The sequence below is a fragment of the Aristolochia californica genome, unplaced genomic scaffold (genome assembly GCF_029961685.1).
Source record: "Aristolochia californica isolate CCGP_79_NKW_82.1479 unplaced genomic scaffold, dmAriCali1.0.hap1 SCAF_9, whole genome shotgun sequence".
In the NCBI taxonomy this organism is placed as follows: domain Eukaryota; kingdom Viridiplantae; phylum Streptophyta; class Magnoliopsida; order Piperales; family Aristolochiaceae; genus Aristolochia; species Aristolochia californica.
This window is the reverse complement of record NW_027182290.1, coordinates 29,129,940-29,144,917: the sequence shown is the minus strand read 5'-3', so window position 1 is coordinate 29,144,917 and position 14,978 is coordinate 29,129,940. Positions and strand designations below refer to the sequence as shown.

Genomic DNA, 14,978 nt, shown 5'->3' with positions numbered 1-14,978 from the left:
TGATTATAAAGAAACCTTTTCTCCAGTGGCAAAAATGAATTAGGAACGTATATTATTATCTCTGGCGGCCAATTCATCATGGCCGATATATCAACTTGATGTGAAAAATGCATTTCTTATGGTGATATTAAAGAAGAAATTTATATGCAACCACCTGGGTATGTGGTTGAGGGGGAGTCAGTATGCCACCTAAAAAAATCTCTATATGGTCTAAATCAGTCCCCTCGAGCATAGTTTGAGAAATTTAGTCAAGCCATCATACGGGTTGGCTTTCACAGATGTTCTAGAGATCACTTAATATTTATTGAAAATACACCAAGAGGTAAGGTGATTTTGGCTGTATATGTTGATGATATTATTTTAACTGGGAGTGATTCTGAGGACATTTAGAAAACAAAGGAGAAAATATGTGCTGAATTCAAGACAAAGGATCTTAGACTACTTAAATCTTTTTTGGGTATTGAAGTATTATAATCTAGACATGGAATTGTGCTATCCCAAAGGAAGTATGCCCTTGATCTACTAGAGGAGACAAGAATGATGGGATGCAAACCAGCAGACACTCCTATGGATGCAAATACAAAACTATGTGGAGGCACTGGAGAAGATGTAGATATTGGAAAATATCAAAGACTAGTGGGACGACTTATTTACCTGTGTGTAACAAGGCAGGATATTTCATATGCAGTAAGTGTGGTAAGTCAATAGATGCACAACCTACAACTTAGTCGTTGGCAAACACTTGAAAGAATACTACGATATCTTAAAGGAGCTCCAGGAAGGGGGCTTCTCTATAAAAACCATGGTCACTTCAACATCGAAGGATTCTCAGATGCAGACTGGGCCAGATCCCCGGATGACTGAAAATCTACTTCGAGATTTTGTACGATGGTTGGAAGAAATTTGGTTACATGGAAAAGAAAAAAGTAAAATGTAGTAGCACGGTCTAGTGCAAAAGCAGAATATAAGGCCATGGCACGCACTGTTAGTGAACTCATATGGATAAGATCTCTTCTCACTGAATTGGGATTCTACAAAGAAGCTCCAATAGATCTATACTGTGATAATCAAGAAGCAATACACATTACATCGAATCCAGTCTTCCATGAAAGAACAAAGCATATTGAAGTGGATTGCCATTTTATACGAGTAAAGTTCCAAGCTAGTTTCTTATTTCTGAAACATATATCATCACAAAGTCAAGTTGCCGATATTCTCACCAAGCTGGTCACTCACAAGATTATGTCTACCATATGCAGTAAGTTGGGCATTTATGATGTCTTCTCACTCCCAATTTGAGGGGGGGTGTTACAATGTGGGACCCACCATGGTGCTCGAGCTAGTGGGACTCACCATGAGGATGTGGGACATCAAGAAAATTCCACACCCAAGCAAACACGAGTTAAGGAATTAAGAAGCACAAGTTGAAATGAAATAGAAGACTTGAAGATTAAGTGGGACCCATAAATATCTCATGAAATATCAACCTTATCAAGATGAGCTGGAAGATCATGAGGGGCCCACAAGGATAAGGCCACGAGCTGGCTTCCTCCTTTATATTCACGTGAATGAAGAAAGAGTTCTAGTTCAACTCATATTAGGCTTCTAGTAGATTGGTTTGAATAGACTTATCATAGAGAGTTAGAGTTGGAATGTAATTAGGATTGAAAGACTAATTGTATAAGGACTCTACCTCCTCCTCTACAATAAATAGAGGTGTTGTAATTCAGAATTAATCAAGTTATACATCTCAATCTCGAGTTATTCTCTCTCTCTCTCTCTCTCTCTCTCTCTCTCTCTTTGCTTGGCACAACCTCTCTTTTCTCTTTTATTTTTTCTTCTCTCTACCTGAGAGCTCTTCTTCCATTTTATTCTTTTTCTTTCTTCTTTCTCTTGCTCGGAATTATGGAAAAGGGATCATAAATTCAACATTTTTTTATATCCACATCTTCTCCAATGCCTGCAGATAATTTTGTATTGGAACCCATAGGGGTTTCTACTGGTCCTTATATCTATATGTATCCATGGGTCTTTTATTGTCGTCTTGTGAATGACAGGCATTACCCACTTATCACCCATTTCTACCTTTGAGAGTCGGTGCCTGGGTTAGAAAACAGTGATGGAGGAGTTTATTACTACATGTATGTTATTTGGTTCAAGCTGGGATCACTACTATTACCTCCCAGCTTGAGGGGGACTGTTGGAATATATGATGTAATTAGGGTGACACTAATGTAATTGGATTAAATTTCTTGTCTCTTTTTACTCTTATTAGGGTGAAGGGCATACTTTTAATATTGGTAGTTTTGATACCTATAAATATACCTTATAGGGAAGGGTTTGGATCAAGTCCATAACCTCTTCTTCCTCCTGTTTTCTCCCAATGGGTTTCTCTCTTTTTTTCTCCATGAACTAAATCCACGGGGCCCTGAAAATCAACAAAAAAAAAAAACTCCAATGAAACTTCATTGTGATAACCAAGCAACCATCCATATTGTCTTCACATAAGAAGAAAAAGCACATCAAGGTTAATTAGCACTTTGTTAGAACAAACCAGTATCATAAGCCTTGAGTATGTTTCATTTGAAGGTCAAGTTGCTGACATATTCATAAAGCTTGTTACTTCAAAGACATTGAACATTGGATGCTCCAAGCAAGGAGTTTATGATGTTTTTATACCAATTTGAGGGGGTATGTTAGAAGATGAGAAGAATAAGAGTGACATACCTATAATTTTTCTTATGTTTTTAGTCTTTATTTCCAACCTCAAGTTAAAATGGTATCTATGTAATGTTTTAACTTTAAGTCAACATATAAAGGTTAAGGGGAGGATTAGAGCTTTTCTCAAAACCCTAATCTCTCCACACCCTATCTTTCAGTCGAGCTCCTCTCCTTATCTTGTCTACTTCGAAGTTCCTTCTTCTCTCTTTCAATTCACTCTCTCTCTTCTTCTCCTCTCTTGATAATGGAATTGAAAGGTTCAACACAGTAGGACAAAGTCTTGGTTGACATCCAAGAGTCTCTATGGGGCACATCAAGTTGGAATTGTGCCACTAGCACACATATCAATTCAAAGATGACCAACATTCAAAGTTCACTTTGAAGGAACCCTCATTCGATTCAAGCCTAACCAAGTAAATGGCCAAGTGTATGTTTCTTTTGGACAACATAATCAAGCACATCAGAGAGTTTCTTTCATTATTTCTCTATGGTAAAAAAATACCCATCCTCTCGTCCCATTCACTTCTAGTGAGGATAAGAAAGGCTATCCACCTTTCTCTTTCTTTCAATGTGAAACAAAGGATGAAGGTTGAGGCCTTCTATAAACTCTCCCCCATTTCATTAAACTACTAGTTATATATTGGATTTGAATTATTTAGAAACACAACATTTAATTGCATTGCATTTAAAAAGTATCCTAATTATAGTAATAGATATAAATAACTAAATAATAATAATTACTATTCTTTTACTCTTTAAATGACCATGACATTTGGGGTTCAGATTTGCTAGTAACTACTAGTATTAGAGTTGGTTCTCTCTAATTACATGAAAAAATTGAATAAGACCCATTTATATGGACAAATAGGTCCTATTCATCTTTTCAATGTGGCCAACCTAATACTAGATTCTCGAACAAAGAAAATGACCCAATTACTTCGAAAGAATTGAACGAGGAGCAATATGAGGTGAAAATCTCATGTTCGTTTATGTAGAGTGCCAGTAATGGTGGCTTATTTGTCAACTTTTCCACTATCCCCTCAAAAAAAACCAAACTCGGCCTTACATAGTACTATTAACCTCTAGATTTGAAATCACTACTTATATACCTGGTATTGGCCATAATTCACAAGAACATTATGTATTCTTATTAAGAGGAGGAAGGGTTAAAGGTGTGTGTGTGGTGTGTGTGTGTGTGTGTGTGTGTGTGTGTGTGTGTGTGTGTGTGTTAAACATATATTTTGTATTTTGTAAGCTTTCGTAACAAAATACATGTATCTGACAAAGAACGACAGCTAACTTTCATAAGCTTAGTCGATATCAGTGGCAGCTCTCTTGTGGGAAAAACGTAGAAATCTGGTCCAAATTCCTGGTCGTCACTGACTTTAACCTGACAAATGTTGGTCCTATGATGTTATGTCCGTCCCCTTTTTTCTGGAGGCGACTCTATCCTAACCGGTTTACATCACCTTTCCTTCTCTTTCGTTTTCTCCCACTCGCATGAACGAGTGAATTGCGGTGAGCTTTGCGTTAATTGGACAAGAGTTATCCGTATCCAGTTACGTCACTGCAACAAAGACGAAGCTACAGATTCTGATCGCTTGACGCACCTTCTTCAAATTCGATGTCCTTCGGTAACTCCATCAAGCCAGTTTTGTCGCAACTTGGATCCTTGAACTTGCAGACTAAGTATGAGAACTTTATAAGACGCCGATATTTCAGTCTCGACGCTGTGCTAAGCTTTGGATTCCAACTGTCAATTACCTATCATAGATGTTTCTTTTTTGTTCCGAATAACCATGTGATTGCTTTGAGGCATAGTGCTTAGGTTAATCCGTTGCAGTCATGGAGAGAAGCATCCAGAGCTCGACAGTGATAGTCATTGGATGGAAAAAAAGGGGGAAGGAGCTTCACCTACCTTGGCCTCACTCCTCACGGTTCCGTCGGTTCATGGGACAACTGTTGCTTCTTGGTCTTTGAGACCCATGGCCAGTCATATTTCTGTCGTTTAGTGTTGGGGTTGGCGAGCTCGCCATACACAGTTAATGCACGAAGTCTTCGCCGTCCCAATTCCTAGTCCATGGAGCGAACCATGCCGTAGTTATATTTCATTTCAGAGGTGTTTCCATTAATGAAGTATAATTGCCCGAAGATAGACTGGATTGGGGGAGAAGAAGATATTTAGCGGAGCAACAGCAGGTAATTAGTTTTCGTTGTCCCATATGGGATTTTTTTATATCAAAGCAATTGCTGGTCTGGGGGTAATATACTAATATGCATCCTCGCATCAGGCATCAGCTCCAATAGGCTATAACAATGGCGATGGCCCACTGGTTTCGTTCCCACATGTAGTGTCTCAACAAAGTGCCAGTAAATTTAACACAATTACTCGGATTTACGGGATTTTTATGTCAATAAACCACCATGGTCGCTGGCCTCTCCATTTCTTCCTGTAAAACCGTCTTCCAGCAATAAAATTCACCGTGTTGTGCCTCTCCTTCTCCCTCCAAAACTCCCGATTGATTTCCCCCGACATAGCAGATAATTCTCAATCCCATCAAAGCTATCTCCACCTCAATCTCTTGGCCTGTTTCTGCGAATTTAATCTCGCTCTTCTTTATTAGTTTATTTATCTGAGAACGAATTCTACTGCAAGTTCGCGATGTGAGTTCGAAGCCGATGAAATGGGCGGAGTCACTTCGTCGATCGCCGCAAAATTCGCATTCTTCCCGCCGTCTCCTCCTTCGTACACTCTTAATTACGACGATGAGCTGAAGATATACTCAATACCGGAGATTCCCACCCGCGGTGACGTGGACATTTTGAAGCTCCAGACTCGTCGAGGCCAAGATATCGTTGCTGTGTATATTAAAAACCCCAAAGCCACGGCCACCCTTCTCTACTCTCACGGGAATGCTGCTGATTTGGGTCAGATGTTTGACCTCTTCGCTGAATTGAGCCATCATCTCCGAGTTAATTTGATGGGGTATTTACTGGCTTTTACTTCTCTTTTCCTACTTCTGAGTTATTCCCGATATAATTCATCTCAGCTAAAGTAAATTCATTAGTTAACATTTAATTTGCCGTCATTATTTTGTCAAAATTACTCAAATTATACTGGAAGAATCTCACTTTCCTGAGCTGATATTTAATGTGAAACTAACTCCAATTCCTTGCCCTGGACTTGGCTTTCGTTAGTTTGCACTAAAATCATCTTCTCGCTGAATTGTGACTTGAAAGGATGAAGAATAAAATGAAGAGAAAAGTGAGAGCTCTTCCTTTAATCCAGGTCCATGTTTTCACTAAAGAAGAAAATCAGAATACTAAGAGAGGAAAAGTGAGCTCTCTGGCTTCTCTTTGAAACAGCCATCTCTGGCAGTAACAGAATTAATTTTATGGTGCATGAGTTTACTGGTTTTGGATTAGGAGCACAAATGGACTAGGGACATGTCGTTCACAACATCACAGATGTTCTACTTAACCGCCACCATCGATATTGCAAGATCAAGAACGTTATAGATGGTAGCTAAAATGGTAAAACAAGAAGTGATTGGATTTTTCTCGGACAAGTTCCTTGGCAGGGATACTTTTGAGGAAGCTTATGTGCTATTTGTAGCTTATGGTATCTATTCTGTGATTGAATCTTTCTCAGACATGTTCCTTGGCAGAGATGTATATGGTATCTATGCTGTGATTGCAGAATCTTTCTGTTTCCTGGTGAGACAAATGAAATTTGTGGTAAGGAAAAATTGTCAGGATTTTGGTCTGGTTATAATCATAGTCTTTTTACCCTTCAATCATGTCACTACGATCCTTCTATTTTGTTGGGTTCAGGCCAGGCCTGAGAATTTGGTCAGAAATCCAAGTTCTATTGTAATTGCCTGTTCTCCTCCTGCCAAGTTTGCTGCAACTGAAGCAGGTTGACCCAGATTGCAACCTCAATATAATAGAAATTTCAACAATGACAATCAGATCTTTTCTAGCACTTGAATCCTTTATAAGAACTCTGTTCACATTTATGGAAAACATTATTCTGAATGGGAATTCTTTTTGCCAGGTACGACTATTCTGGGTATGGACAATCTACAGGGAAGGTGGGATTCTTGATTCTTGGTTTTCTGATAATACTATGAGAGCTGTTTTGTCTAAAAACCTTCAAACTTTTGAATGAAATTAAAAGCTTTTTTTTTTTTTTTTTCATAATATGTGACTAGTTTTTTCTCCTTTAACAGCCCAGTGAACACAATACATATGCAGACATTGAAGCAGCATATAAATGCCTAAGAGAACAGTATGGGGTTAGAGAGGAGGAGATAATCTTATATGGTCAGTCTGTTGGAAGTGGCCCTACAGTTGATCTTGCTTCACACCTGCCAAACTTGAGAGCTGCGGTCTTACATAGCCCCATTCTCTCTGGTTTAAGAGTACTTTATCCAGTCAAGCGATCAATGTGGTTTGACATTTATAAGGTACTTGTGTTTCAAGACTAATTTATATTTCCATTATCTTGCATGATTCAGTGACCAAAACCCTTGCGTTTCTTTTTGGTGTCTGAGCAAAAAATGTTGGAGAATATTCTTTTCATGCAATTCTCCACTGGTGGTTGACTCTCTTTTTTCCTTATCCTGTTCCCAGAATATTGACAAAATTGGTCTGCTAAATTGTCCAGTCCTAGTTATTCACGTAAGTGATTCTCCTGCAACTCCATTTTGCCTTTATGGTTTTTAGTTTTTTTGGCAAGTAACTCCTTTAAAAACTTGTTTATTTTTGGTCAGTATCAGCTTGTGACACCTTTAGGTTCTGTTTAGAACCCCATGAAAAAGGAAAAAGAAAAAGAGAATTTGACCATTATTATTCCTAAAAATAATTAGTGAAAATTAAATAATGATCAAATTCTCATTTTCACTAACTATTTTTGGGAATAATAATGGTCGAATTCTCCGTTTCTTTTCTTTTCCACGGGTTCCAAACAGACCCTTAATGTTTGACATAAGGCTCTTAAAGGGGAAGAATTGAAATAAATCCACCTTAGCTCAATATTGTAGAAAATTTTGGAGCCAGAAAATACTTTGTTATCCAGCCTGCAGAGAATAAAATTGAGTTTTTTTACAATTTTCTCTTTGTATAACAAGGGAATGAGTGTTGTTTAGATGTTTACTGTAGACTTGCTGCATTGAATGCTGTCTGTTGGTGGCTTATGATCTTTAGTTGTAGAAGCCTCCATCTCTAAGTGTAGTTTGCAGGGTAAAACTTTTATGCTAAAACATGATTCAAGACCAAAGGATTTTAATTTAAGATTTCAAAAGCTTTAACACATTGATTTTGCAGAGATGATGTTTAACTTACCCAGTACGTATTTATTTCTCTTTCTTTGTTTGTTTCTCTTTTATCCCCTTCAGGGAACAGCAGATGAAATTGTTGATTACTCCCATGGGAAGCAACTATGGGAGCTCTGCAAGGAAAAGTACGATCCTCTTTGGATACTTGGGGGTGGGCACAGCAATCTCGAGCTTTACCCTGCGTATATAAAACATTTGAAGAAATTTGTGTCCAGTGTTAGTAAATCAAAGGTGGTGAAAAATAGTTTGAGCAAACCAACTTCTACTTCTGATAATCAAAGTAAACCAACAGATTTTAGAACCACGGATAAAGATCCAGTGGGCTCTGACCCTCCCGAGAAGCCGAGAAACAGTTTGGATGGTCAACTTGAGAAATCAAAGTTGGTGGATCCGCCTGAGAATTCACGGATGAGTACTGATAATGGTGACAGTCGGCATAGAAGAAGAAAATACATTGCTTGGTGACTGTCGGATCCCATAATCTGGAACTTGCTCTTTTTCATTTATCTACCAAAGTATTTGATTACAAGATGTGCTTTATTCTATATTCTCTCTTTCCTGGGAGCTTTTATACTATGTGAACAATAGAAAACTGAGACTGCAATGGCGCCTCGATATGAAATAATTTCTGAACAGAAGAATAGCATAAAAATTCCATCTTTTATTCACTCCATATTAAATTTGAAAAAACACCAAGATAGGACTTTCAATTACTTGCTGGTATCTGTTCTGTGGTTCCTAAATCCAAAGAGCTTGTCATATTAGTGCTGAGTTGTGATTGTCCAGTGACAACATCTCCGTCTTCTCCTTTACTGTTGCCATTCTGTTTTTCACAATTAGACCTGCTAGAGTCTGGGTGGTTTTGTGAATGCTCTTCTAGTTCTGGATGCAAAACACGCTGCAGAAATCTATGAATCATTTCGTAACTGGTAAATGTAATCACAGCAGCAGGAGTGGTTCTAATTAGGTTTGTGGCACAACCCCGGTAGAAACCATGAATCCCTTCTTGCTGAAAAACCTTCTTAATGCAGTCCACAACTCCTAGATAGCGGATTTCAGCATGGCGGGCTTGGCCTTGCTCTTGAAGCCTCGATCGTACGACCTGATACAGCAGAAACTACTGTTAATTGACCCCAAGAAAAAAAAAAAAATTGAAACAACTACATGATGCTCGGGTCTACACATGAGCCCAACAGCACCTCATGGGGGTAAGTCAATGTGGAGGCAAGTATCTTTGACAGTGAGGATGCAATAGCAACGTTTCCGGCGCCAAGCTTATCAACTGTTGTATTATCTGAGCAAGTTGTTTTGGATCAGTAACGATTGAAGATAAAAAAAGTTTACAGAAAGATTAGCAGGGTAAAAGTTTATTTCAATACCCCTTTTTGCCAAGTAAGATTTGATCATTTCGTATGCTGGAAACTGAACAGCCACATGGCTCACCCCAGCCAAGGCAGGCAAAAGGCCACTGTCGACCACAGTAAAATGGCATTAGCAACAGCAATATGCAATCAGTTAAGTTAATAGAGAAAAGTATCCCCTAAACAATGCTAAGCTTATGTACATGACTTCCTTTAAGCAGGGTTGAACCAATTTTTGGGTTTTAGCAACTAAGTCACATCTTAGCCTGCATCCACCTATAAAGCGAGAGAGAACTCTAACCTGTATAATCCCCTGATGCCTTCTTCATGTGCAATCCTTCTTAAGGCAGATAATATGCTAGTATAAGGAACAACACCTGTTCTCATTCCTTGCGTCTGAGGGAAATAATTATGCCATTAGACACAGTAAGAAGTCACTCTTCAGTCTACAAGACAAATCAGGATCCTGTAACTTTCAACTGTGCACACCAACAGTTTATTCTAAAAATTGAAAGAAAAAAAAGTGCACACCATAGTGAGTCAGTCAGATAACATACAAAATGTCCAAAAATTGAGCAACATATTATGCAAAGACTATTTCCCACATAAGAAAGTATTAAAATTATGAACCTCCTCAAGAAGACACCAACTACTGTTAAATTAAGATTATTTGCGCTCAAAGTGTTGTTAATCCTATATATGTTCAGCAGCACTGCTACTGACATACCCAAATGAATAGGATTGCCACAGGTAAAAAGGTCTGTAGCTACATTTCATTGGACTTTTCTTTCTTCTGCACTGTACCATCCTGTTAATGCGACAGCTTTTGGAGACTACGGGTACTATAAGCTGTATACAGTTTTTTTTTCCATACCTTAGTGAGAAAGAAAAGAGTATGATATGTCCAAGACCAACAGCAAGATCAAAGTTTAGGGTTGGCAGTCTGATTTTCTATTATTTTGATGAATGTTAAGATCACAAAATAGAGCACATCCATTTGATGAGAAAAATGTTGTGAAAACCTTAAACATAGACAGGAGGAAGGAGCCTCAGCCAAAATGTCCAAGACAAACTATGAAAGAAACAAGTTAGAAAATTGTCTACAGATATAGCATCAAGACATGTGGATTGGGCCTTTGGCTCGATGGCCACATAGGGGGGTTCTAGCGTGAGGTCTTGGCTTCAAGTCTTGACATGGGGAAACAGGTCTAATGTGCATGTGTAATCAACATTCAAAAAATAAAAATAAAAAGCGTCAAACATACTTGGAGTCTAGTCTTGACAACCCATAAAGGATTGGTCACAATGGCTGTTGCAGCTCCAGCACCTGAAGCAGAAATCAGATGTGCTCCAAGTTGAGGTTGGTGATTCCCATGAGCTGCATCAAAATACTAAATTATTTATGACAAATCTAGTGAAACTATACAAAAAGTTTCAGGGATCTGAATGGGTAGAGATTTCAATTATAACTAGCTTAAGTTGGAAACACATACACTTGCAAAATTCAAAGAAAAGGAGAGACAAACAAACCATTTGACTGAAAAGGAAACAATACCAGAAGGGTCAAAGGAAAGAGCTACTAACCATTGGAGACAAATAGCCCCTTTAGATGCTCATAAACAGTGAAATAAACCTGCATTATGAAGCTAAGTGGTCATGAATAGAATAGTGATTCTAGAATATGCATGATATGGGGCAGGAGTAATACTATGGAAGCCTGAGCCCATGAGTGACACCTATTTGGAACCACACTTGAATGGAAATAAAATGAAGCCACAAAGGCCAAATGCAGGAATTTGATTTACCTGTTGCAATAGACTACGAGATACCTTGATTAGCTTTCAGCATCATCATGATGACATACACTTTTAACATTTTTATCATTCTTCATGCATCAGCACATTAAAAAAACACAAAAAAAAAAAAAAAACGAAACAACAAAAAAAATTACTTTTCAGCTGCTTCTTTTCAACTTCCATACCTAAAATCCATTGCCAGAATTGTGATTGAAAAGCACAAATGATCAAATTACTATCTCCAATTGTGGAGTACTTCTGGTCAATGATGTCAAGTGATAACTTTACTTCTAGTAGCTGAAGCAACCACTTTGCGTAGTTTTTATGTACTGAACTGAGGGTAGAGTTAGCATGCTAGCTAATGAATAGGGGACTGGGAGGATTCTAGAGAAAAAAGACAGAGACGAGCAAAAAGACTACCACACTGCAATGATTGTGGATTTTTCAGTCCATATAAACAGAGCTGAAGTGGCATGGTCAACAAAAGACGTCTTACGGGTTTTGACTCTGTAGTATAGGAGCAAAACCTTTTTCTCTCCTATCTCCTCCAACAACATCAAAGAAGGAATCTATGGAAATAAAGTAAAAATTTGTACTTAAGCCCAAGATATTTTTAATGATAAACCAACCATAAACTAAAGTAAGGGGGCCAATCAGCCCATAAATAAAGTTCTCAAAACCAGTTTCAAGAATTTAAAGATTCCTCGTTTATTATAGTCAGTCACACTTTGGACTACTGTTGGCAGAGAAAAAGAGAAAAAATGCCCACTTCAGATGGTAAAGATTGATTTGTTACTGGAAATAAAGCTATTAACACAGAATGCTAGTGTTACATTCAAATAACCACATAGGAAACAAGATGCTGTAGAAGATCGCATGAGAAAAACCAACTATAAAAAATTGGTATTAGCAGGACTGGCCAAGAAGAAAACTAGACTTTCCACCTTTCCTCCCAAAACAACTCATATTTCCACTGTTTACATGTTAACAACAACTCAAAAAGACTGAGCTACTATTCATACCAGTAATAACAAAAAAATTTTTTGATAACAACAACTGGAAAGACCAAGCTACTACTCACACAAAATCATAACAAACGAAACATAACTCACCGCCCAATTTGGGACAAGAGCCAATATCGTTGGAGAAAGACCACGATACAATCCCTTAATACCTTCATTTTTTATTATTTGTTCAAGACTAGTGATAATAAGACCACCTGCAAGACAGGTAACAATTAGCCTACCCGCTTTAGAATAAGAGCTAAAGAGCTCAAACTTAATATCAAATTTGTAAAATAATAAGTAATCCCTCTCTCTCCCCCCCCCCCACCACCAGCACCAGCACCAGCACCAGCACCACCACCACCACCACCGCACACACACACACACACAAAAAAACAAAGGTTCATAAATAATAATGTGCAAAGTAATTCAAGGGAGGGTGACCACAAACAGCTATATATCTAAAACATGTAATTTAGATCTTTCTTTTTAAAAGAAGAACTGGGGAATTGTAAGAAATAGTAGAATACTCAAAATATTAATGTTCAGATATGCATGCCAATTATTGCAGTAAATGTTTACATTTTAAAACAAGAACAGGGGAATTGTAAGAAATAGTACAATATCCAAAATATTAATGTTCAGTTATGCATGCCAATTATTGAAGCAAGTGTTTACTTTTTAAAAAAAGAAGAAGGGAATTGTAAGAAATAGTAGAATACTCAAAATATTAATGTTCAGTTATGCATGCCAATTACTGCCGCAAAAGTTTCATAACCAAACTATTCCAGCATTGCAAAGCTTAAATCTCAACATTTTGAATTTCAATAATCAAAATTCTCCTCTTGGGTATCCTTATTTATTGATAAATGAATAAATTTTACATTCTCACTTAATATGATGTGCATGTATTTACTGTACCTCTAAATATGGGAATCAATTGAGCCATCAGGTTCGACCAAGGTTATCAAACTATCCAGGTAGACATTAGATTCAGTTAAGATTGAGTATTTTAATAGTAATGTCTTCCTAAGCCTGTCAGGGCCTTTCTGCTCAGTACAGAATTGCAGTATCCTAACCTAAAGTCCAACAAATAAACTTTAGGCTACCAATAATTCCGCAATGAGGTCCCACAGAGAACAGAACTCTAGAAATTAACATATCCAATACCTTTATTTGAACACGAGTCCCAAAACTCCGTCGGAGTATTATTTGATCAGAGAGTTACAATCCTTACTTTTTTATGATACAATTAGCATATTTTCAGGTACCAAATGCCAACTCCTTCAGTCAAGACTATCAAGGTCAAACATTCAAGTGGTTCATTGCAACTAATAAAAAACGTCCTTTATGTGAGTTTTGGATCAGTGGCTGGCGAATTTCTAGTGTGATGTCCTGGGTTCAAGCTTCATCGGAGAAAGGGATGTAACTGGTGTGTAATCAACTTAAAAAAGAAAAAGTGTCCATTGTATGGTATGTTTCCAGTGGGTGGCAGTTCCAGCACGATACAACCAGAGGTCTTAAATTACGAGAAACTCCAGAGAAAGATAAGAAATCCCACGCCAGCATAAGTAATCACAACTAAAATAAAGTTCACTTGGCTTAGCCCATCACAGAATGCAAAATAGAACTGAAAGAAGATCGCCGTACCTCCGCCACCAGATTTGGGCATATGTCTCAGCCCATGAACCTGAAGTCTCGTCTTGATCACATCCAAAGGGCAAACAAAAGTTGCAGCAATTGCTCCTGATGTTCACATTCGTGAGAATGGAAAAGAAACAGAAGGATGAAGAAAATTTTCAAATTTCATGCTAAAGGGAAACACAAAGTCCGAGATGCACAAAAATAAAAACAGGAAAAGAATGGAATCCTAATTTAAAACACTAGAACTAATCACATATTCAGCTCTACGAAATGCAAGGAAATGAGTCAATACTCCATTTCGAACCTGAAGCTGCACCGGCACCGGCGTTGCAAAACAGCTCTCTCCTGCTCGGACCTTGCCAATTTCCGCTCATATTTTGTGAATCCAAGCAAGGCAACTTTTAGCAGGAGAAGGGGGCGTGCAGTCGAATTTTCAAGTTCGTTTGAGAGAAAATGGAGTTGCTTGACCTGATGCAATCAATCGTTGCATAAATAGAGAGGAGGTAGAGAATAAATCAGAGAACTAAGAATTTTCATTCAAACTTCAAAGTGAGGGAGGAGGAAGCAAATGGGTCGTTCTTTTTCGTTCAATGTCCCTATTTCTTGCCGGGTATTCAACGGCTGTAATACCCGGTAAACTTCTTGAGTCTGTTAACTTGTCTAACGGGATGAGAAGACTGAAGACAGAACCGAAGTAGAGGGACGAATTCAGAAGAGGAGATCACCGTTTTATAAAGAACCTCTGCAATTTCTCTCAGCGGTTCTTTCTTTCTCATTTCTGTCTGGTACACGAGGCAATTGTTTTCCAGGACACGTTTATGGAGAAATTGACATTGATGCCACGAGCTGGTATCGGGCCTTTCTTGGAAGAAGGCCTACTTACTTCGGAGTCATTGGATTTCATTTAGAGAGAACAGTAGGAATAAGTTCATAAGGATAGTTGGTTCGAGTCAGCCGACACACCAACGGCTCGAATGCGGTATCTAACTCGGACTCATTTGCAGCGGATCAACTCAGTTGATCGATTAGAGTTCAACAGGAATTGGACCCTTGAAAATGAGATAATAAGAAATCATCAGAAAAAATTTGCCCTAGATTTTGTTTTGCGATTGT

General features: G+C 38.1%; 2 protein-coding genes across 3 annotated transcripts; one reads left to right on the top strand and one right to left on the bottom strand.

Moving 5' to 3' along the window:
* Window positions 1-4,846: 4,846 nt before the first annotated feature.
* LOC137940361 (uncharacterized) lies at window positions 4,847-8,756 on the top strand. The gene is made up of 6 exons (XM_068785387.1): window positions 4,847-4,920; window positions 5,013-5,707; window positions 6,779-6,815; window positions 6,954-7,190; window positions 7,357-7,404; window positions 8,121-8,756. Exons 2-6 carry the CDS (start codon window positions 5,406-5,408, stop codon window positions 8,523-8,525), a joined length of 1,029 nt encoding a protein of 342 aa, XP_068641488.1. The 5' UTR covers window positions 4,847-4,920; window positions 5,013-5,405; the 3' UTR covers window positions 8,526-8,756.
* On the bottom strand, window positions 8,688-14,636 carry LOC137940360 (nicotinamide adenine dinucleotide transporter 1, chloroplastic-like). 2 transcript variants are annotated; one of them, XM_068785386.1, is made up of 10 exons: window positions 14,591-14,636; window positions 14,170-14,333; window positions 13,872-13,967; window positions 12,330-12,436; window positions 11,006-11,054; window positions 10,687-10,799; window positions 9,723-9,817; window positions 9,440-9,528; window positions 9,260-9,354; window positions 8,688-9,162 (listed from the first exon to the last, which is right to left on the bottom strand). In XM_068785386.1, exons 2-10 carry the CDS (start codon window positions 14,237-14,239, stop codon window positions 8,767-8,769), a joined length of 1,110 nt encoding a protein of 369 aa, XP_068641487.1. In that variant the 5' UTR covers window positions 14,240-14,333; window positions 14,591-14,636; the 3' UTR covers window positions 8,688-8,766. The 2 variants fall into 2 exon arrangements, with proteins under 2 accessions (XP_068641487.1, XP_068641486.1); XM_068785385.1 differs by lacking the exon at window positions 14,591-14,636 and having other exon boundaries at window positions 14,170-14,547.
* Window positions 14,637-14,978: the final 342 nt, after the last annotated feature.